We start from the raw sequence: 22,033 nt of genomic DNA, 5'->3' as shown, positions 1-22,033 counted from the left end.
GATTGAATGGCGGACTACACTTGATGGGCCGAGTGGCCTAAATCTGCTCCTATCACTTATGACCTCGTGAATGAAAAGTGTATCATTTGTACAAGAGACTGGAGCCGAGTGGTACTGGGTCATTGACTCACCCCTCCATGGGATGCAGGGCTATGGCACGAGGCTTCTCCAAGTTCTCCCACAACAGCACTTTCCTCTGAGTCCCGTCAAGATTTGAGACCTCAATACGTGAGGTCCCAGAGTCCGTCCAGTACAACTTGTTATGGATCCAATCAATGGCAAGACCACCTGAAACGGTTGAAGATTGTGGACATACTTTACATTGGTTGCCAATATTCCTCTATCGCTTTACTTCAAAAACCACAACCAAAACCTCTTTGTAACTATCAAAAAGTCGGAAAGAATTACAAGATAGTACATAAAGGTTAACTGTGCAGTCTCAAACATTTTGTAATTAAAGCTGTCGTTTCCTTACTAGATCTAGTGAAAATAAACATCCCAGTCTCCAGAGATACCAAACAGATATAGATCAGAAACAACACAACTACAAATAGACCTCAATGTATTTAGACAATTACTCAGTAATATCAACTAAATAAAGTTCAAAGTTTTCAGACATTTTTAGACATTGGAACATGACCACATGCATTAAGGAAACTGCTCCCATCCGCCCAGCCCTTGTGGGCTGATGATTTCAACAACATTCCCATAACTGTACCACACCACACATGTAGTTTGCTTCAATGGGTGAACACTTCCCGCCCGGTCCATCACGGGTACTGACCTCCGCACCATCGAAGGGATCTACAGGAGTCGCTGCCTCAAACAGGCAGCCAGCGTCATCAGAGAGGGCGTGCAGCGTAGGTTCACTAGGTTAATTCCCGGAATGGCGGGACTGTCGTATGTTGAAAGGCTGGAGCAATTAGGCTTGTATATACTGGAATTTAGAAGGATGAGGGGGGGTCTTATTGAAACATATAAGATAATTAGGGGATTGGACACATTAGAGGCGGGAAACATGTTCCCAATGTTGGGGGAGTCCAGAACAAGGGGCCACAGTTTAAGAATAAGGGGTAGGCCATTTAGAATGGAGATGAGGAAGAACTTTTTCAGTCAGAGAGTGGTGAAGGTGTGGAATTCTCTGCCTCAGAAGGCAGTGGAGGCCAGTTCGTTGGATGCTTTCAAGAGAGAGCTGGATAGAGCTCTTAAGGATAGCGGAGTGAGGGGGCATGGGGAGAAGACAGGAACGGGGTACTGATTGAGAGTGATCAGCCATGATCGCATTGAATGGCGGTGCTGGCTCGAAGGGCTGAATGGCCTACTCCTGCACCTATTGTCTATTGTCTATTGTCTATTGAGACCCACACCACCCTGGCCACGCTCTCATCTCACCCCTGCCATTTGGGAAGAAGGTACAGGAGCCTGAAAACTGTAACGTCCAGTTTCAGGAACAGCTTCTTCCCTGCAGCCATCAAGCTATCAAACACCGCAATCTTCAACTAAGCTGCGAACTATGAATTGCCTGGGGTGCACTGGGGACAGTGGGCTTTGTTTTGTTTTGCATTATATTGGGGTTTTCTATTTATTTAACTTTTTTGTATGTTTATTATGTTACCAATTGAGTCTGTGGCAGATTGAACGGACGGATACCGTGTCCCAAATGTGCCCACATATCTGGGACGTCTGCATTTGACAACGCACGCACTGATGCCTGGGACTTGCTGAACACAAGGCCCAAAATGCCTGCCTGTGCTCTCAATCACTGCGTTACAAAGGACACCTGAACAGATGGGAGGTTGAGTGGGAAACTGGCCACATGCCTCTGCTTCAGAGTCTTGCCACGGGCCCCTGAGTCCACTCGAGATCGCACATTTTCCCTTTGTTTAACATTTCATCCAAAATATGATACCTCCAGTGATGTAATACTCCATCAAAAGACACAGAGTGCTGGGGTACCTCAGCGGGTCAGGCAGCATCTCTGGAGAACATAGATAGGTGACGTTTCAGAGTGCTGGAGTAACTCACCCGGGTCAGGCAGCATCTCTGGAGAACCTGGATAGGTGATATTGAATCAACTGTAGACTGTCTTTGTTGCACGATGAACTCTTCGACTGGTGTGGGGGTTATTCATTTATTGACTAGTTTTTTTGTTTATTATGCATCATCTGTGAGTACTGTGTATACGGGCCTGTTATGCTGCTGCAAGTCAGAATATCATCGTTCCATTGTCGGTACATTTGACAATGAAACATTATTGACTTTTGACCGTTGTCTGTCCTGTTAGCCAGGCTGTGTTGCCCTGCCCAGTTTCACCAGTGAATCGTGCCAACACAGGAGAGATTAAATGTTGTCTGCAAACGTGAACCTTTCCAAGCTCTGTGTGGTGCAGAGAATGAATAATTATGCTCACGGGGCAAACAATTAAATTGCAGGAACCCATTGTGTCTGATGACTTGTTTCTAAATTAATGCATAATGCCACTGCGCACAGCAATCTTCCTGCACAGTGTGACATGTTCCACTGTGAAAGCTCCATACATTTGAAACAACGCTCTCAGGGAAGTCTGGATGAGATGGCAGAGATTTTTTAAATGCAAGAATGATGGAATTAACTTCAAACTGATGTCCTTCCAGCTTCCTCACCCCCCAATAATCAGTCAGAAGAAACGTCACCTATCCATGTTCTTCAGACATGCTGCCTGACCCGCTGAGTTACTCCAGCACTCTGTGAAACGTCACCTCTCCTTGTTCTCCAGAGATGCTGCCTGACCCGCTGAGTTACTCCAGCACTCTGTGTCAGTGAAAAGTGATTGGAGCAGAATTAGGCCAATCGGCCCATCAAGTCTACTCTGCCGTTCAATCATGGCTGATCCATCTCTCCCTCTTAACCCCATTCTCCTGCCTTTTCCCCATAACCTCGGACACCCGTACTAATCAAGAATCTATCTATCTCTGCCTGAAAAATATCCATTGACTGCCTCGACAGCCTTCTGGTGGAAATTAATTCCACAGAAATCACCACCCTCTGATTAAATAAATTCCTCCTCATCTCCTTTCTAAAGGAACATCCTTTAATTCTGAGGCTGTGCCCTCTGGTCCTGGACTCTCCCACCAGTGGAAACATCCTGTCCACATCCACTTTGCCCGGTGTCTTTGTTTTGTAAACCTCCTTGTTCCTTGTGTCCACAAATTAACATCTCTATTTTCAAAATGATCATTTTTTAAAAGTAATTGATTGGTGAATCTAAACGTCTGACCCAGTTTACGCGGTTCAGAGACAGAGTTTATAGAAACATGAACACTGTCCTGCTCCAGTATTTCACCCACTTTAAACTTTCAGAGGGCCCTCTCAAATTATGCACTGCTTATATTTTCATGTTGGAACTGCATCGTCTGAGCTCCAGCACTCTGCCCGACCACTGATGACCCGGCAACTTGGACAGAGCGAAGGACGGGGGAAGAAGCTGTTTAACTCGGCCTGCTTTGGGAACAGCACCAGTTGGAATTATAGCCTGAGGAAGGGATGGCTTACAATTGCTTCACACCACCCGGGTGCCAATCTATTCCTTTATTAGCGGTAGAGTTGCTTCCTTACAGCGAATGCAGCGCCGAAGACTCAGGTTCGATCCTGACTACGGGCGCCGTCTGTACGGAGTTTGTACGTTCCCCCCGTGACCTGCGTGGGTTTTCTCCGAGATCTTCGGTTTCCTCCCACACTCCAAAGACGTACAGGTATGTAGGTTAATTGACTGGGTAAAATGTAAAAATTGTCCCTAGTGTGTGTAGGATAGTGTTAATGTGCGGGGATCGCTGGGTGGCGCGGACTCGGTGGGCCGAAGGGCCTGTTTCCGCGCTGTATCTCTAAATCTAAAAAAGTTATCACTTATCTTTTTTTATAACACAGCTGCATTTATCAATGATAGGCTCGCTGCAGCAATTTCTTTCTTTCTTACATGTTTGGGGAATAAAGCCAATTAGTGCTTTTCTCAGCCACTGACTCCATCTACACCACGCTGCCTCGGAAAAGCAGACTGGTCCCACCCCGGTCATTCCTTCTTCTCCCTGCTCCCATCTGACAAAAAGTATGGAAGGATAAAAGTGCCCACCACCAGACTCAGGAACAGCTCTTTCCCCTCTGTTATCAGGCTTCTGAACGGTCCTTCCGTAAGCTAGGGTACCGTTCGATTCAACTCGACCCCATTGCGGACATTGGACTTTGTCTCTGGAACTGGTGCGCTACAATGCTGAGAACTATATTCTGCACTCTGTATCTTCCCCATTGCTCTATCTATTGGACTTGAATTTCTGAACCTTAAAAAGCCCAATGGAAATGGACACCGTGCAGGAAATGGGCCGAGGTGTAAGGTCAACTATAATCCCGCTGCATTGCAGAATGGGTTTGATGGCCCAAAGGCTAACTGACCTCTGCTCTCTATTCTTCTGTTATATAAAACAGAATTTACTGTTGAAATTCAGCTGAATACAATGGACGACAATGTACTCTTCGGTGGCATCATTTTAATTAAGCTGTTTTTTTAATCCCATTGGAACATAGAACATAGAACAGTACAGCACATTACCAGAGACCGTTCAGGCAATTATGCTGCGCTGAACATGATGCCAAGACCAACTCTTATCTGTCTGCATATAATTCATATCCATCCATTGCCTGCTTATCCATGTGCCTATTCACAAGTCTCTTAAATGACACTGTGGGATCTGCCTCCACCACCAAGCCTGGCAGCGCGTTCCAGTCACTTACCACCCTCTGTGTTAAAAAACGTCCCCTGCACACAGGGCCGTTTTTACAGCATTATGGGCCCCCGGGCAAAGCAGTGTACTGGGGTCCCTACCGTTACTCTCCCCCAACCCCCTTTCCCTACCAGCCCCCCCCCCCTGTCGTGCCGGCGAAAAGCACTTACCAAAAAGCACTTAGCGATGGACTTAGGGTGCTACATTGTTGCGAAAAGCACTTACAGATCGCTGTGAGAAGCACTTAGTGACCGAAAATGTTGCGAAAAAAGCACTTATTGAACCTACATTTTTAAAGTAGTATTTATTTATTGCAAGTCACTTAACATACACAGATCAGCATGGGGCCCCTATGCTCGTGGGGCCCCGGGCAAGTGCCCATCAGGCCCATGCGTTAAGACGGCCCTGCCTGCACATCTCCTTTAAAGATTAACACTATGCCCTCGAGAATGTGATATGTCCATCCTGGGAAAGAGATTGTGATTGTCTACCCTATCTATGCCTCACATAATTTTATATACTTCTACCAGGTCTCCCCTCAACCTCCGATGTTCCAGAGAAGACAATAGAAGTCTGTCCAACCTCCCCCTGTAGCTAATACCCTCCAATCCAGGCATCATTCTGGTAAACCTTCTCTGCACCCTCTCCAAAGCCTCCACATCTTTGCTGCAATGGGACAACCGGAACTGCACGCAATGCTCCAAATGCAGCCCAGCCATAAATATATATATATCTGCACACACATATATAGAGCTGCATGACGGAGCCAGTACCTGGACTCTCCAGACCTGTTGACACAACTTCCTCGACGTTGCTTCCATTCAGGTTTGCCTTCATGATGCGGTCCAGGGTGACGTCCGACCAGAAGACCAGCTCTTTGCTGTGGTGGAAGTCCAGTGCGATGGCGTTCTCCAGGTTGTTGAGCAGGAGAGTGTACTCGGAGCGGCGGGGCAACACCTGCCGGATGTCAATGCGGTTGGCAAACAGCAGCACTGGCTCAGGCCCTGGGAGAGAATAATCACACGGGGTCATTGGACAACACTGTGCCATTATTCACAGGACCATTGGACAACACTGCGCCATTATTCACACAGGACCATTGGGCAACACTGCACCATTATTCACACGGGACCATTGGGCAACACTGTGCCATTATTCACACGGGGCCATTGGGTAACACTGTGCCATTATTCACACGGGGCCATTGGGCAACACTGTGCTATTATTCACACGGGGCCATTGGGCAACACTGCACCATTATTCACACGGGGCCATTGGGCAACACTGTGCCATTATTCACACAGGACCATTGGGCAACACTGTGCCATTATTCACACAGGACCATTGGGCAACACTGCACCATTATTCACACGGGGCCATTGGGCAACACTGTGCCATTATTCACACAGGACCATTGGGCAACACTGCACCATTATTCACACGGGACCATTGGGCAACACTGCACCATTAATCACACGGGGCCATTGGGCAACATGCCGAAGGGATACAGAATGATCAAGGAATGAGTGGGTTAGCCTATGAGGGCACTGGGCCTGTACTCACTGGAGTTTAGAAGAATGAGGGGGGGACCTCAATGAAATGTACAAATTACTGAAAGGCTTGTATAGAGTGGATGTGGAGAGGATGTTTCCACTGACTAGTGGGAGAGTCTGGGATGAGAGGTCATAGCCTCAGAATTAAAGGATGTTCCTTTATGAAGATGAGGAGGAATTTCTTTAGACAGAGTGTGGTGAATCTGTGGAATTCTTTGCCACAGAAGGCTGTGGATTCTATTTGGGTGGTTACGCCCATGCACAGATCCCCCTCACACTCTGCCATGGTGACAGGAGATACTTGGTTACAACTGCCCGTTTCTTTTACGCTGTAATTGGTTTTAGGTTTAGGTTTATTATTGTCACATGTACCGAGGTACAGCGAAAAGCTTTGTTTTACATGCTATTCAATCAGATAAATACTGTACATGAATACAATCATGTCAAACTCAAGTCTACTAGGTAGAGCAAAGGGGAAGATACAGAGTGCAGAATATAGTTCTCAGCATTGTAGCGCATCAGTTCCAGAGACAAAGTCCAATGTCCACAATGGGGTAGAGGTGAATCGGACAGTACCCTAGCTTATGGAAGGACCGATCAGAAGCCTCTGTTTGTACGCGCTTTCAAGCTTCTGCACCTTCTGCTGGGCAGGAGCAAGGAGAAGGAATGACCGGGGTGGGACAAGTATGTTTCAAAAGCACATGTGTGAAGAGTGCAGTTTGGACCAATCCACCTTTGAACCCAGGGATACTGACAGCTTGCATTTGATGATGGCAACCACCTTAACAGAGCTGTGACACGTGACAAAGGGCGCCAGGGTCTCTGCGGCGCGATGGGGCAGCGGGTCGAGCTGCTGCCTCACAACGCCAGGGGCTCGGGTTCCATCCTGACCTCGGATGCTGTCTGTGTGGAGTTTGCACGTTCTCCCTGTGACTGCGTGGATTTTTCTCCGGGTGCTCCGGTTTCCATCCACATCCCAAAGACGTGTGGGTTTGTTGGTTAATTGGCCTTCTGTAAATTGCCCCTGGTGTGTAGTGAGTGGATGAGAAAGTGGGATAACGTGGAACTAGTGTGAACGGGTGGTTGATGGGCGGCATGGACTCAGTTTTTTTTGTATCAAAAATAATTTATTTAATTACGATCACGATACAAAACAAAACCGTGGCAACACACCCACCACCATAGTACAAAATCACCAAATTATCTAGACACTAACTTTTCAAACAACTATGTTACAATCCTTACAAATATACTAAATAACTACTGTACAATTCTGTCCCTCTCTAACACCTGCCCGGCACGGACGTAACCCCGGAAAAGGGGCAAGCGTCTGGCTCGGGCAGAGCCCTCTTCCGCCTGGCACGGTGACAGTGTGGACTCAGTGGGCTGAAGGGCCTGAGTCCATGCTGTATTTCTAAACAAAACGCTGAAGATAAAGGGGGATCAAGTGGAGAGCTGAGGATATCCGAGATGCTTGTCTAGTGTAAGCGGCAGGCATTATACGCGGTGTAATGATGCGGGCACTTACCCAGCGCCTTGCAGCCTCGTTTGTCCGGCCGCAGCTCGTAGCCCTGCACGCACCAGCACTGGAAGCCGCCGTCGCTGTTGGTGCAGGCCTGGCTGCAATACCCGTCCTCCGCACACTCGTCCACGTCTGTGGGAAGCAACCGTAGGTGCAGCATTACACCGCAGACAGGGCAGCACCGTGACACAGCGGCGGAGCTGCTGCCTTACAGCGCCACACACCCACTAGAGGCCGGCACAGTCAGCCATGTTATGTCAGGCTGCCTGCCCTCCACAGCCTCCCACCTCTGCATTCCCCACATTTACTTTCTCCCCAAAATCCGTAAACATGACTGCCCTGGCAGACCCATTGTTTCTTCCTGCTACCACCCCACTGAAATCACTTCCACGTACCTCGACTCCATCCTGTCCCCCTCGACCCATCCCTCCCGACCTATGTCCAAGATGCCCCACATGCAGAGTCTGAAGAAGGGTCTCGACCCGAAAAGTCACCTATTCATTTGGAGATACTGCCTGACACGCTGAGTTACCCCAGCACTCTGTGAAACGTCACCCTTTCCTTCTCTCCAGAGATGCTGCCTAGCACGCTGATTTACCCCAGCACGCTTATCTTCATGTTGTGAGCAGCAGAAGGGAGGGATTGTAGAATCCTTCAGGTGATTATTCATAGTTGGGTAGCTCACAACCCAACGGTGTGAACATCGACTCCTCCAGTGTTAGGTAACTAACCGACAAACAGCCCCACCTTTCCACCCCCTCCCCCGTTCCTCCCCCTCTCTTCATTGTGCCCCACCAGGATTTGCACCCATTTCCTCCCTCCCCCACCCCGTTCCCTCTCTGGACCCATCCATTCATATTCCTTCCACTGACTGCATTTCAAGCCTCGTTTATCCTTATACATATCTCACACTTTTTGTCTATTATTCCCTGACTCTTTTTCAACCATTTACCAATCAGTATTCACCTATCATGTGCCAGGATAAGCACAAAATGTTGGAGTAGCTCAGCGGGACAGGCAGCATCTCTAAAGAGAAGGATGAGTGACGTTTCGGGTCGAGACCCTTCTCCAGACTGGACCCGAAATGTCACCCATTCCTACTCTCCAGAGAGGCTGCCTGACCCGCTGAGTTACTCCAGCACTCTGTGAAACGTCATCTGTCCAGGTTCCCCAGAGATGCTGCCTGGCCCGCTGAGTTACTCCAGCTCTCTGTGAAACGTCACCTATCCATGTTCTCCAGAGATGCTGCCTGACCCGCTGCGTTATTCTAGCTCTTTGTGCCCATTCAGGTGATTGACATGGCTGGAGGTCCGTACCTTGACAGGACTTGCCGTTGTCGAGCAGACGGTAGCCAGTGTGACACGTGCACTGGACCACGTCCCTGACCTGCTGACATTTATGCGCACACCCTCCGTTGCTCACGTTGCAACTCTCCTCCTCAGAGCGTTCACCTAAATCAAAGCACACGCTTGGCATTAATCCATCGCATTTTCACTGCATTCCCGTTATCTCACGAAAGGTGCAACCGGAAATTGATAACAGCAATCAGCCACGGGCGCTGATTAGATGTGTAGAAAGGAGCTGCAGATGTTGGTTTAAACCGTAGATAGGCACAAAAAGCTGGAGTAACTCAGCGGGACAGGCAGCATCTCTGCAGAAAAGGAATAGGTGATCCGGCATCGCACAGTGATCCGGCACAGATCTACTTGCACTTTATTCTGTCTTAAAACTGTTACAATTTGTTTCGTTGGGTTGCTGTTGTTTAAATTAACTAAATTATTGCATCGTATGGGAGGCGCATTCCCAATCTCGTTGTACCCCTGTACAATGACAATAAAGATATATTGTATTGTATTGTATTGTATTGTATTGTATTGTATTGAAGAAGGGTCTCGACCCGAAATGTCATCTATTCCTTTTCTCCGGAGATGCTGCCTGACCCGTTGAGTTACTCTAGGGGCACTGATTAATGTCATCGAACAGAATGCACAATAAGGTTATAAATCCTAATGGTTCAGATTAAAGGGGGATCAGAGAGGAGAGGATGGGGCTGCGATCAACGCATGATCTTTCTTAGCAAGTTAAAGACCACAGACGTGTGGACCTGTCTAGTTGATGGCGTGGAATTGGTGTTGAGGACATGGTACTGATGATGAGAAGGATGGATGCTCAGTAGGTGTCCTCAACACCCCTTCACAAAACCCACCGGCCACATCACTTACAGTTGCTCCACAATTTAGTTTTCCTTTTAGCATAATAGTATATATTGAGACCCTTCGTCAGTCTGAGGAAGTGAGTCTGGAGAAGGGTTATGACCCGAAACATCACCTATTCCTTTTCTTCAGAGTTGCTGCCTGACCAGCTGAGTTACTTTAGCACTTTGTGCCTACCTAAAGGGAGACTGTGAGAGATTAAATTGCAGACTGTGTAAAGTGGATATTTTTTAAGCTTTAAACTGTGGTGCTGGTGTCCGGCGATGGGGTGGTGTAGATCCAGACTTACGGCAGCTCTGGTGAGGGCTTTCATCAGTGCCATCTTCACAGTCATGAACCCCATTGCAGACCTTGCGTTGCCCGATACAACGGCCATTACTGCAGGTGAACTGATCAGGGGCGCAGTGCGAGATTTCTGTGAACACAAGGGCAAGAATGATCCTACAGCGGTAACCTTCCAGCTCTTACCTGGAGCTCTACCCAGTGCCAGCTCTCACCTCGAGCTCTACCCAGTGCCACCTCTCATTTGGAGCTCTACCCAGTGCCACCTCTTACCTGGAGCTCTACCCAGTGCCAGCGGAGAGCAGAACACTCAGATATCGGACACATCATTTGCGGAAAACTTTTGCAAAGTTTAAAAATTATTGGAAAGTCATGCAAAGTTTTTTTTTGGGTTAAAGTTGCACTGTGAGGGTTTTGCGAGAATAATAAAATGTCAGGATAAGAGTCATGGAGTCATAAACACAAGGGTTGCCAACTTTCTCACTCCCAAATAAGGGACAAAAGGTGACCTCACCCAGCCAATGGCCACGTGCTCCACAAATAGCGGCCGCCCGGGCCGGGAGGTGGGTTGTTATGCAACCTCCGTTAAGCGTCGCCCGGGCCTCCGGGTCTACACTGTCCGGGCCTACAGCGGCCCCCGGGCCTACAGTGTCCAGGCCTACAGCGCCTCCCGATCCTAATACAGGACAAGGGCGGTCCCGTACGGGTCAAACCAATCTAGCCTAATGTACGGGATGTCCTTGGATGTACGGGACAGTTGGCAACCCTTTGGCCCAACTCGCCCATACTGACCAAGATGCCCATCTACACGAGTCCCAATTGCCCGCATTTCGTCCATATCCCTCAATGTTTTAGTGTGTAGGAAAGAACCGCAGATGCTGGATTATACCGAACCGAAGATAGACACAAAATGCTGAAATCACGTGGCTGTGGTCTATCTTCTCTTTGTGTCAGTCCTCCCTTTATATCTTTCCTGGCAGGTACTATCGTAACATTTAAGAGACATTTGGGCGGGTACATGGATAGGACAGGTTTAGAGGGATATGGGCCAAGCCCGAGTTAGTGGGACTAGTGTAGATGGGGCATGTTGGTGGGTGTGGGCAAGTTGGGCTGGAGGGGCTGTTTCCACGCTGTGTGGCCGTATGTTAGAGAGTTGTTTACTTACCCGTCTTCTCGCAGTCCTCCTCGTCACTGTTGTCCGTGCAGTCGTCCTCTCCGTCGCACCTCCACGACAGGCGAATGCAGCGACCCGACTTGCAGCGGAACTGGTCCGTGGTGCACTGCGATGCAGCTGCACGACAACAAAACACACACATGCCAGTGCTCTCCCCTTAGTTTGGTTTAGCGCAGAGACACAGTGCGGAAACAGGCCCTTCGGCCCATCGAGTCCACACCGAACAGCAATCCCCATTAACACTATCCGACACACACTAGGAAGATCTTGGGGAAAACCCACGCAGTCACGGGGAGAAGGTACAAACTCCGTAGACAGCACCCGTAGTCGGGATCGAATCCAGTTCACTGGCGCTGTGAGGCAGCAGCTGTACTGCTGCGCCACCGTGCCGCCATGACGCGTTGGTAAAATAGCATCCATTGTGTTACCGGCCTCCCATTGACCATTTTACTGGGAAGTAATTTATCATCCTACCACAACCAGAGAGCAGTGCTGAACTACTGCCAACCTCATTGGTGACCCTCAGACTGTCCTTGATCGGACTTTGCTGGCTTTACCTTGCACTAAACGTTATTCCCTTATCATTCATCAATGCACTGTAAATGGATAGCGCGCAACAAAAGCTTTTCACTGTACAATAAACGTGACTGCACGTGACAATAAACTAAACAAAACTCAACTAGACTAAACTAAACTTACTGCAATTCCTCTCATCAGACTGGTCGTCGCAGTCAAAGTCTCCGTCGCATTTCCAGCCGACGTTGATGCAGAGTCCGCTGTTGCAGAGGAACTCGCCTGATCGGCACGGGTGGTGTGAGGCTGCGGGAACAAGCAGGAAACACGTTGATGGGCGACTACGGAGGACAAGCCAACAGCGGGGACTGACAGGTTGTTGATTAGTACGGGTTTCAGGGGTTATGGGGGGAAGGCAGGAGAATGGGGTTAGGAGGAGAAGACGGGACAATTCCTCCTCCTTCTGGCATGGGGTAGACTGACTCCCCTCCCCCCCCCCTCCGCCCGCCCAATCTCTGCACATCCCAAATCCTGGACTTTCCACTCGCCACTTTAATTTCATGTTTCATGAATCTTGTTGTGATTTATGACAGGTTGGCAGATCAATTTCCCTCCTAGGATAAATAAAGTTCTGTCGTATCGCATTGTATCATAGATCAGACATGACTGAATGGCGGAGTAGACTTGATCGCATGAATTGTGCAGTAGTGCACAATATTGCAGCACTGCCCCAGTGGGCAGGTGTAGCTGGTAGGTTGAGATGTATTTCTGTGTCTTTGTCACCAGAGGCTCACTGTGAGCAGTGCGGAGGGAACGTGAAACCAATACTCAGTTTAACTTATTCCGCTCACCTGATTGCTTCCACATGTACCGTCTGAAGGCTGCCACCAGAGGCGGACTGTTGGATGCCCGTTCAGCCTTGGCCTATCCTACATACCCAACTAATACCACTTACCCATAAGATTATTAAAACAAGTGTTTCCACTAAATGTTGTCAGCATCTAACATTTTATAGCATGTGATGGTCATTGTGAAATACAACTGCCACATTTACAAAAGGCAAAGTTTCAGTCTCAGCCTGATAGCAATTGCTAACACCTCCTACAACATCATTTGTCTGAAGACGGGTTCCGACCCAAAACGTCATCTATCCACGCTCTCCGAGATGCTGCCTGACCCGCTGAGTTACTCCAGCACTCTGTGAAACATCGCCTATCCACGTTCTCCAGAGATGCTGCCTGACCCGCTGAGTTACTCCAGCGCTCTGTGAAACGTCACATATCCACGTTCTCCAGAGATGCTGCCTGACCCGCTGAGTTACTCTAGCACTTTGTGTCTTTCCGATCATTTGCGCATAGCGTTGCTGTACATTATTCTCTACTTTGTCTCAAAGTAAAACTCCTGGAGTGATGTTAACCTTCAGGGGTCTTACTGGAATAAATATTATTCACATCAGTCATTCCATTGGAGACCTGGGTCCTCCATGAGTCCAGGACTAACCACAATCTGTGACCTATGTTCACTGAGAAACTATTCAAGCATTGGCAGCGTGTTCACCCGCCCCGAATCGCGGGGCTTGGGTTGGCCCGCCGCGAACCTTTCACCGTCCGGCGCGGCCTGGAATAGGCCGCAGACCTTTCACCGCCCAGCGGGGGCTTCAACGTCGGGAGCCCCGACCGCCCCGACGTGGCAACTCCAACAGCCGGACCGCGGGAGAAGACGGCAGGGGAAGAGAAAAGACATTGTGACCTTCCATCACAGTGAGGAGGGACTGGAGGAGACTCACTGTGATGGATGTCTCTTTTTTGTTTGGTGTTAGTTTATGATTGTATGTGTTATTGCATTTTTATTGATTATTCTTATTGGTCTTATTGTTCAACTGCGGGTAATGTTTCATTTCACTACACATTTATGTGTACGTGACAAATAAACGACTATTGACTATTGACTATTGACAAACTGCATCATAACCACCAACACTCCGGAAAAGTCAACGAAGACATGAGAAGGAATTAGTGTGCCCAAGACATGTTCACTCTTCCTCTATCTACAAAATCTACATGCCAAACATGATGCCAAGACTAACTCTTATCCATATCCCTCCATTTCCTGCATATCCATGTGCCTGTCTAAAAGCCTCTCAAACACCACTATCGTATCTGCTTCCACCACCACCCCTGGCAGCACATTCCAGGCACCCACCACCCCTCTGTGGAAAAAGTTACCCAGCACATCTCCTTTAAACTTTGCCCCTCTCACCTTCCAAAGGAAGGCCCAATTTTGCACTGTTTGGTTTGAAAGTGTTTCAGTTCTTTCACATGGAATTACATTGGAAGGGCAACATTGCCTCAGTGTAATGCAGCATCCACTTCACCCATAGCCAAGTGCCAGTATTGACCAATTCATACAGGTATGATTCTGAACTGAGTTGACCAGCTGTCGTATCGAGAGGAATATCTTTGTCAGAAGGCAGAACGTTAAACAGTGAGTGGAAATCAAGGGAAATGCAGATGATGGGAGACTGAAATAAAAACAGAAATTGCCGAAAAACACTCGTCGGGTAAAGTTTTAATTCGAAAGAGAAACGGAGTTAATATTTAGCACATAGAATGGCCAATCACGTTCCTTGGTCAGAGAAAGCATTCCCCTGGAGCTCAGAAACATTCTTGGGTTTCTTAAAGAATAATGATTCTGTGGTACATCCAGATGAGTCCATGATGGAAGTTGAACACTTGCTGTCCGGGAGTTGCAGAGTGCAGAGACATTGATTACCTCAGTAATAATCGACAGCAGTGATTGGCAACACAGTGAGTGATGGTATGTGTTGCAAAGTGAAAGTCCACTCCACCACTTTGCTGCTTCATTTTCTGCATTTATTATGAAGATGGACCCAAAAAGCCAGAGTAACTCAGCGGGTCAAACAGTAGAGATGCTGCCTGACCAGCTGAGTTACTCCAGCTTTTTGTGTCTAACCTCGGTTTAAACCAGCATCTGCTGTTCCTTCCTGGTTTTACTATGCCTGATTAATTATCGATATAAACAATCAAAACCTTTAACACAGAAACACACCGAGCAACTCTCACATGTCTCCGGCTGGTGATTAAAACGGAGTGAAATCATAGAGACTTACAGCGTGGAAACATCACTAGATGTTGACTTTGCTTCTATTTATATAGATGATATGGAGGTGTGGGTAGGAAGGAATTACAGATGATGGTTTAAACTGAAGATAGACACAAAATGCTGGAGTAACTCAGCGGGACAGGCAGCGTCTCTGGAGAGAGGGAATGGGTGGCGTTTTGGCTTGAGACCCTTCTTCAGAAGTGTCTAATTGGGAGGAATGGCAGAAATGCCACTGAGAAGTCACATCCTGCATCTGGAGATCAAAGACAATCTAATTGATTCTCACAACATCAATTTTAGTTTCTAGTATTACCTGCATTATTTTTTTAAACTGTAAATGAGAAGTTGGCACTGGACCTTTCCAGATTGTGACCACGTATTAAGTAGCTGCAGAGAAATATTCAGATGCAGCTGCCAAATGTCAGTGCGGTGAATCGTGTAACAGGATGATGGGATTTTACTGGCAATATAGTATGTGCTTTTCTTACCGAGGAGACAGTTTTGCTTTTAAAAATAGTGCCCTGCTTTCTCACGAAAACTACCGTGCAATGTGTACTGAATGAAGGGTCTGAGCTACAGGGAGAGGTGGGCCAGGCTAGGACTGTATTCCTTGGAGTACAGGAGGTTGAGGGGTGGTCTTATAGAGGTGTATAAAATCATGAGGGGAATAGATCGGGTCTTTACCCATGGTAGGGGAATCAAGAATCAGATGGATTATGGTTAAGATGAGAAGGGAAAGATTTAATAGGAACCTGAGGGGCTACCTTTTCACTTAGTGGGCGGTGGGTGTCTGGAACGAGCTGCCAGAGGAGGTCGCTGAGGGAGGTACTATAAGCAGCATTTAACAGACACAGGTACACTGACAGGAGCTAGAGAGGTATGGGCCAAACACAGGCAAATGGGGCTGACTTGCTTGAGGCATCTTGGTCGCCATGGACAAGTTGGGCCGAAGGGCCTGTTTCATTTTTTTTTAGATCTGAAAAATAAATAAGACTCCTCCTAAAGGGCCTGTTTCCGTGCAGTGTGACTCTGACTATGACTCCATGAATCAACGGCAATGGATCTGTGGAATGGATCTGCGCAGTTGGGGAAGGGAGGAAAGGGAAGGCTATGTATGGTGTGTGGCTGGGCGGGATAGAAGATTTCATCAGCGTGGGTGGTTTCATGGAGAATGGGCCTAAGGGTTCCAAATACTGTGCTTTAAAAGGTACATATGTTGAGCGTGCTTAATGGGAGCATAATGAGATGTGGTACCTGCTCCAGCAGACATTCTACACCGGCAAATAAACCATTACCTCCGTTTGGAGACCACATTTAGCCCACAAGCTAAAGTCAGGTTTTATTATTTCATAATTACCTCAAAATGTATGTACAAGTGTTTCAAATTACTTGCATCGTTCTTGTTACCATAATAGACCCCACTGCAAGATTATGTTACTAATCACCATCTCTCACTGAAGTCGCTCTGTGTGGATCAACACTCACTGCAGTTGAAGCAGCCACGGCCTGTTTGCTGACTACAGCAGCCGACATTGCCGCCGAAAGAACATCACTGGCTTCAGCAAACTAGCACTCAGCTTCAGCAGAGAAAGCTTTGCTTCATACATTGTCAACATTGTCGTATAAAGTTATAAAAGGACGAGACAAGCTCGATGCAGGAAAAATGTTCCAAATGTTGGGGGAATCCAGAACCACGGACCACAGACTAAGAATAAAGGGGAGGCCATTTAAAACTAAGATGAGAAAAAACTTTTTCACCCAGAGAGTTGTGAATTTGTGGAATTCTCTGCCACAGAAGGCAGTGGAGGCCAATTCACTGGATGGATTTAAAAGAGAATTAGATAGAGCTCTAGGGGCTAGCGGAATCAAGGGATATCGGGAGAAGGCAGGCACGGGTTACTGATTGTGAATGATCAACCATGATCACAATGAATGGCGGTACTGGCTCGAAGGGCCAAATGGCCTCCTCCTGCACCTATTTTCTATGTTTTCTATGTTTCTAACCAATTCATCAAAAGCAGACCAACAGGTGTAATTGTCATGCATATTGACCACACTGCAGGCCAGTGCTGAATGGGTCTCTCCTGCTGCAACTGAGATTTCAACCCATTTTAATGTTTTAAGTATCATTCAGATGGAATCGTCCACTTTTATTCTACATTTCCACCTGTGTTCAGGACACATGGGTTAACCAATGTGATCTTGTTGCATACTTTGGTATTAATTCAAAATATTTGTTTTTCAAAATAGTTGTACAAAATACAAATGAGTAGTTTCTTGAATAGTACGGGTGTCAGAGGTTACAGGAAGAAGGCAGGAGAATGGGGTGAGGAGGGAGAGATAGATCAGCCATGATTGAATGGCGGAGTAGACTTGATGGGCCGAATGGCCTAATTCTACTCCTGTTCCTTATGACCAATACCAAAAACTCTAGTGGCTCAATTCCAACAAATTGATGTTGTCAAGCTGGAAAGGGTTCAGAGATTTACGAGGATGTTGCCAGGACTCGAGGGTCTTGAGGTACGGGGAGAGGTTGGGCGGGCTGGGACTCTATTCCTTGGAGCGCAGGAGGCTGAGGGGTGATGGTACAGTGTATAAAATCATGAGCGGAATAGACAGGGTAAATGCACGTAGTCTTTTGGACCTTATTATTATGAGCCCATAATTAGTGCAACGAGGGAGTTGTGCTTATCGTGAAGTCCCAGGCCATAAGCCCAAAGCTGAACACAGTTGCATTTCCTGCCGCAGGTAATTGACTGCCAAGTTTAGTTTGGTATGAATAATGAATGACTAACCACAATCAGATTCATCAGACCAGTCGCCACAGTCATCATCCCCGTCACAGTGGTAAATGTCAAGGATGCAGCGCCCGTACGCACACTGGAACTCCTCCATGCTGCAGTTGGTGACTGGAACCTCCGCAGCTACAAACAAATACACAATCTGGATTAGGCGTGAAGTCATCTGCTATACTCTCATCTGTTTTATTACCTACCTCATCCTACCAAAACCCGAGAGCAGTGCTGAACTCCTATCTACCTCATTGATGACCCTCGGACTATCCTTGATCGGACTTTACTGGCTTTAGCTTGCACTAAACGTTATTCCATTATCATGTATCGAAACACTGTAAATGGATCGATTGTAATTGTAATGGCAGTTTCTATACCATCTCGAAATCCCACTTCGATAGCCATTACTTCTCGGGGATGAAATTTAGTTATAGCTTACGCACAAAAACGAATCTTCCAAACTTATTTTCTTCATTGGTTGGTTTTCCTGAGGACTGGAGGGTAGCTAATGTAACCCCACTTTTTAAAAAGGGAGGGAGAGAGAAAACGGGGAATTATAGACCAGTTAGCCTAACATCGGTAGTGGGGAAAATGCTAGAGTCAGTTATTAAAGATGTGATAGCATTACATTTGGAAAGTGGTGAAATCATCGGACAAAGTCAGCATGGATTTACCAAAGGCAAATCATGTCTGACGAATCTTATAAAAATTTTCGAGGATGTAACTAGTAGAGTGGATAAGGGAGAACCAGTCGATGTGTTATATCTGGACTTTCAGAAGGCCTTCGACAAGGTCCCACATAGGAGATTGGTGTACAAACTTAAAGCACACGGTATTGAGGGTTCAGTGTTGAGGTGGATAGAAAATTGGTTGGCGGTTAGGAAGCAAAGAGTAGGAATAAACAGGTCCTTTTCGGAATGGCAGGCAGTGACTAGTGGGGTACCGCAAGGCTCAGTGCTGGGACCACAGTTATTTACAGTGTATATTAATGATTTGGACGAGGGAATTGAATGCAACATCTCTAAGTTTGCGGATGACACGAAGCTGGGTGGCAGTGTTAGCTGCGAGGAGGCTGCTAGGAGGCTGCAGAGTGACTTGGATAGATTAGGCGAGTGGGCAAATGCATGGCAGATGCAATATAATGTGGATAAATGTGAGGTTATCCACTTTGGCGGCAAGAATAGGAAAGCAGAGTATTACCTGAATGGTGACCGATTGGGAGAAGGGGAGATGCAACGTGACCTGGGTGTCATGGTGCACCAGTCATTGAAAGCAAGCATGCAGGTGCAGCAGGCAGTGAAGAAAGCGAATGGTATGTTGGCATTCATAGCAAGAGGATTTGAGTTTAGGAGCAGGGAGGTTCTGCTGCAGTTGTACAGGGCCTTGGTGAGACCGCACCTGGAGTATTGTGTGCAGTTTTGGTCTCCTAACCTGAGGAAAGACGTTCTTGCCTTAGAGGGAGTACAGAGAAGGTTCACCAGATTGATCCCTGGGATGGCGGGACTTACATATGAGGAAAGACTGGATAGACTGGGCTTGTACTCGCTGGAATTTAGAAGACTGAGGGGGGATCTTATAGAAACATATAAAATTCTTAAGGGGTTGGAGAGGCTAGATGCGGGAAGATTGTTCCCGATGTTGGGGGAGTCCAGAACCAGGGGTCACAGCTTAAGGATAAGGGGGAAGTCTTTTAGGACCGAGATGAGAAAACATTTCTTCACACAGAGAGTGGTGAGTCTGTGGAATTCTCTGCCACAGAAGGTAGTTGAGGCCAGTTCATTGGCTATATTTAAGAGGGAGTTAGATGTGGCCCTTTTTGCTAAAGGGATCAGGGGGTATGGAGAGAAGGCAGGTACAGGCTACTGAGCTGGATGATCAGCCATGATCATATTGAATGGCGGTGCAGGCTCGAAGGGCCGAATGGCCTACTCCTGCACCTATTTTCTATGTTTCTATGTTTCTATTAAAGTAGCACAAATCATAGAGTAATTCATCAGTTTCCGTACTTTATCAACTGTTTCTTCTTCTAACAATATCTAGGAATCTTGTAGCTATTACCGTATGGTTCTTACAAATATAACCGGTGCGAGCGCATGTTAAAGAACTGTATGCTCACCATCCTCCGAGTCTAAACTGACCCACAATCTCTGTCGACACGCTCGCCTCCTCCCATCTAGACACTCCCCATTATGCATTAAGTCACACCCACAAGCAGGCAAAAAAGACATAAACTAGAAATATTAAAACATAGCTATAACACAATGACAATAACTGAATTAAGCATAAATGGCTCCTACAGTAATCATGTATCGTCTTTCTGCTGACTGGATAGCGTGCAACAAAAACCTTTCACTGTACATGTGGCAATAAACTAAACTGTAACCTGTACCTAAGTTGGACACAGAGTGATGGAGTAACTCAGCGGGTCAGGCAGCATCTCTGGAGAACATGGATAGGTGACATTTCACAGAGTGTTGGAGTAACTCAGCGGGTCAGGCAGCATCTCTGGAGAACTTGGATAGGTGACATTTCACAGAGTGTTGGAGTAACTCAGCGGGTCAGGCAGCATCTCTAGAGAACTTGGATAAGTGACGTCTCAGGTCGGGACCCATCTTCAGCCATTGGGGAAACGTCACCAATCCATGTTCTCCACAGATACTGCCTGACCTGCGGAGTTACTCCGGCACTTTGTTTCTGTCTCAGGTAGAAAGAAGCATCTGCAGTTGCTTGTTAAATGACAACATCCCTTCATTCAGATTATTCTGGACCTTTAGTTACACTCTGCTGTGATGTACTGCCCTTAGACAAGACTAGGTAACAGATGGGTTGCTGTTTAGAATCATTATGACTGGTGTGTGAATCACTCTGACAATGTTCTCACTGCTTTGCCCCTCAAGAGTATTAACATATTGTTGTCGAGGCTCAGCATGGAAACAGTCCCTTCAGTCCACCAAGTCCCTGCCGACCATCGATCATCTGTTCACACTGTGTTGTCCCACTTTCGCATCAACTCCCTGTACAATCTGGAGCCTTCACATTTTCAGAATAGTCCACTTTGATAAAATGCAAGACATCGAGTTACCGTTCATAAAAAAATAATTTGTTTCAGCTCTGATTACTTAAGCGTTTAGAAGATTTACTTAACTTTAGAAATACAGCAAGCAAACAGTCCCTTCGGCCCACCGAGTCCGTGCCGACCAGCGATGCCCACACATTAGCATTATCCTACACACTAAGGACAATTTAATCGAAGTAAATTAACCTACAAACCTGTACATCTTTGGAGTGTGGGGGGAAACCGGAGCACCCGGAGAAAACCCATGCAGGTCACGGGGAGAACGTACAAACTCCGTACAGACAGCACCCATAGTCAGGATCGAACGTGGGGCTCTGGTGCTGTAAGGCAGCAACTCTACCGCTGTGCCACCGTGCTGCCAGTTTATTGATGAGTCTACTCAGAAAGTGCCTTTTGGAGAAGTCTTATTTATTTTCCAGATCTAAAGCGATGAAACCGGGCTAATTAAACTTATCCATTGAAAATAAGTGACAGTGTCTACAATGAAACCCGATCATGAGTGCACCGATTAATTCACCATCTGTGCCAGACAGTAGCTGGTAATCGTGATGGCTTTGTTTACGTGCCAGATGTAGATGTAAAGTCTTTCCAGTTATTGATGAGATCCTCCGATAGGACATGGAAATTACTGGCTCTTTTTTGCATTTTTCTCATTTTTGCATTTACTAGTTTTAATTGTTTATCATTTCTCAACTGGACAAGAACATTTTTGTAGGCAACCGTGCTGTTTTCTTCCACACAGATTTTTAATAGCAGTGTCTTATGAAACATGTCGTGGCGGTGGATCACAGGTTAGGGATAATTTCTGGGTGTAGGTTTCTGTTGGAACCTACTGTGATGGTGTTTACTGGCAGCTTGCCTTGGCTGCCAAATACCTCAATGTGTCTGTCATGACTGGTACACAGCCCTCCTCTGCCTCAGGGCAATTTAGACACCAGCAAAACCTCAACACATTGAGGTTAGCAGCAACATGCAAACAACCTGACAGGTTTACAGCGCGGAGCTTTCCATTCTCTTGGCGCCAGAGCAAGTCA

General features: G+C 47.1%; 1 protein-coding gene across 3 annotated transcripts in view; it reads right to left on the bottom strand.

Moving 5' to 3' along the window:
• Positions 1-22,033, bottom strand: part of lrp4 (low density lipoprotein receptor-related protein 4) — a 258,361-nt gene that overhangs the window by 71,624 nt on the left and 164,704 nt on the right. For all 3 annotated transcript variants that reach the window (XM_078415462.1, XM_078415463.1, XM_078415465.1), the window contains exons 6-13: positions 17,927-18,055; positions 12,195-12,314; positions 11,487-11,612; positions 10,329-10,454; positions 9,143-9,277; positions 7,833-7,958; positions 5,525-5,755; positions 132-288 (exon numbers count right to left, since the gene is read on the bottom strand). In XM_078415462.1, the coding sequence (XP_078271588.1) occupies positions 132-288; positions 5,525-5,755; positions 7,833-7,958; positions 9,143-9,277; positions 10,329-10,454; positions 11,487-11,612; positions 12,195-12,314; positions 17,927-18,055 (1,150 nt within the window). The remainder of the gene's footprint in view (positions 1-131; positions 289-5,524; positions 5,756-7,832; positions 7,959-9,142; positions 9,278-10,328; positions 10,455-11,486; positions 11,613-12,194; positions 12,315-17,926; positions 18,056-22,033) is intronic.

The sequence above is a fragment of the Rhinoraja longicauda genome, chromosome 18 (genome assembly GCF_053455715.1).
Source record: "Rhinoraja longicauda isolate Sanriku21f chromosome 18, sRhiLon1.1, whole genome shotgun sequence".
Classification (NCBI taxonomy): domain Eukaryota; kingdom Metazoa; phylum Chordata; class Chondrichthyes; order Rajiformes; family Arhynchobatidae; genus Rhinoraja; species Rhinoraja longicauda.
The sequence above is the reverse complement of the archived record's forward strand: the minus strand, read 5'-3'. Positions and strand labels throughout refer to the sequence as shown.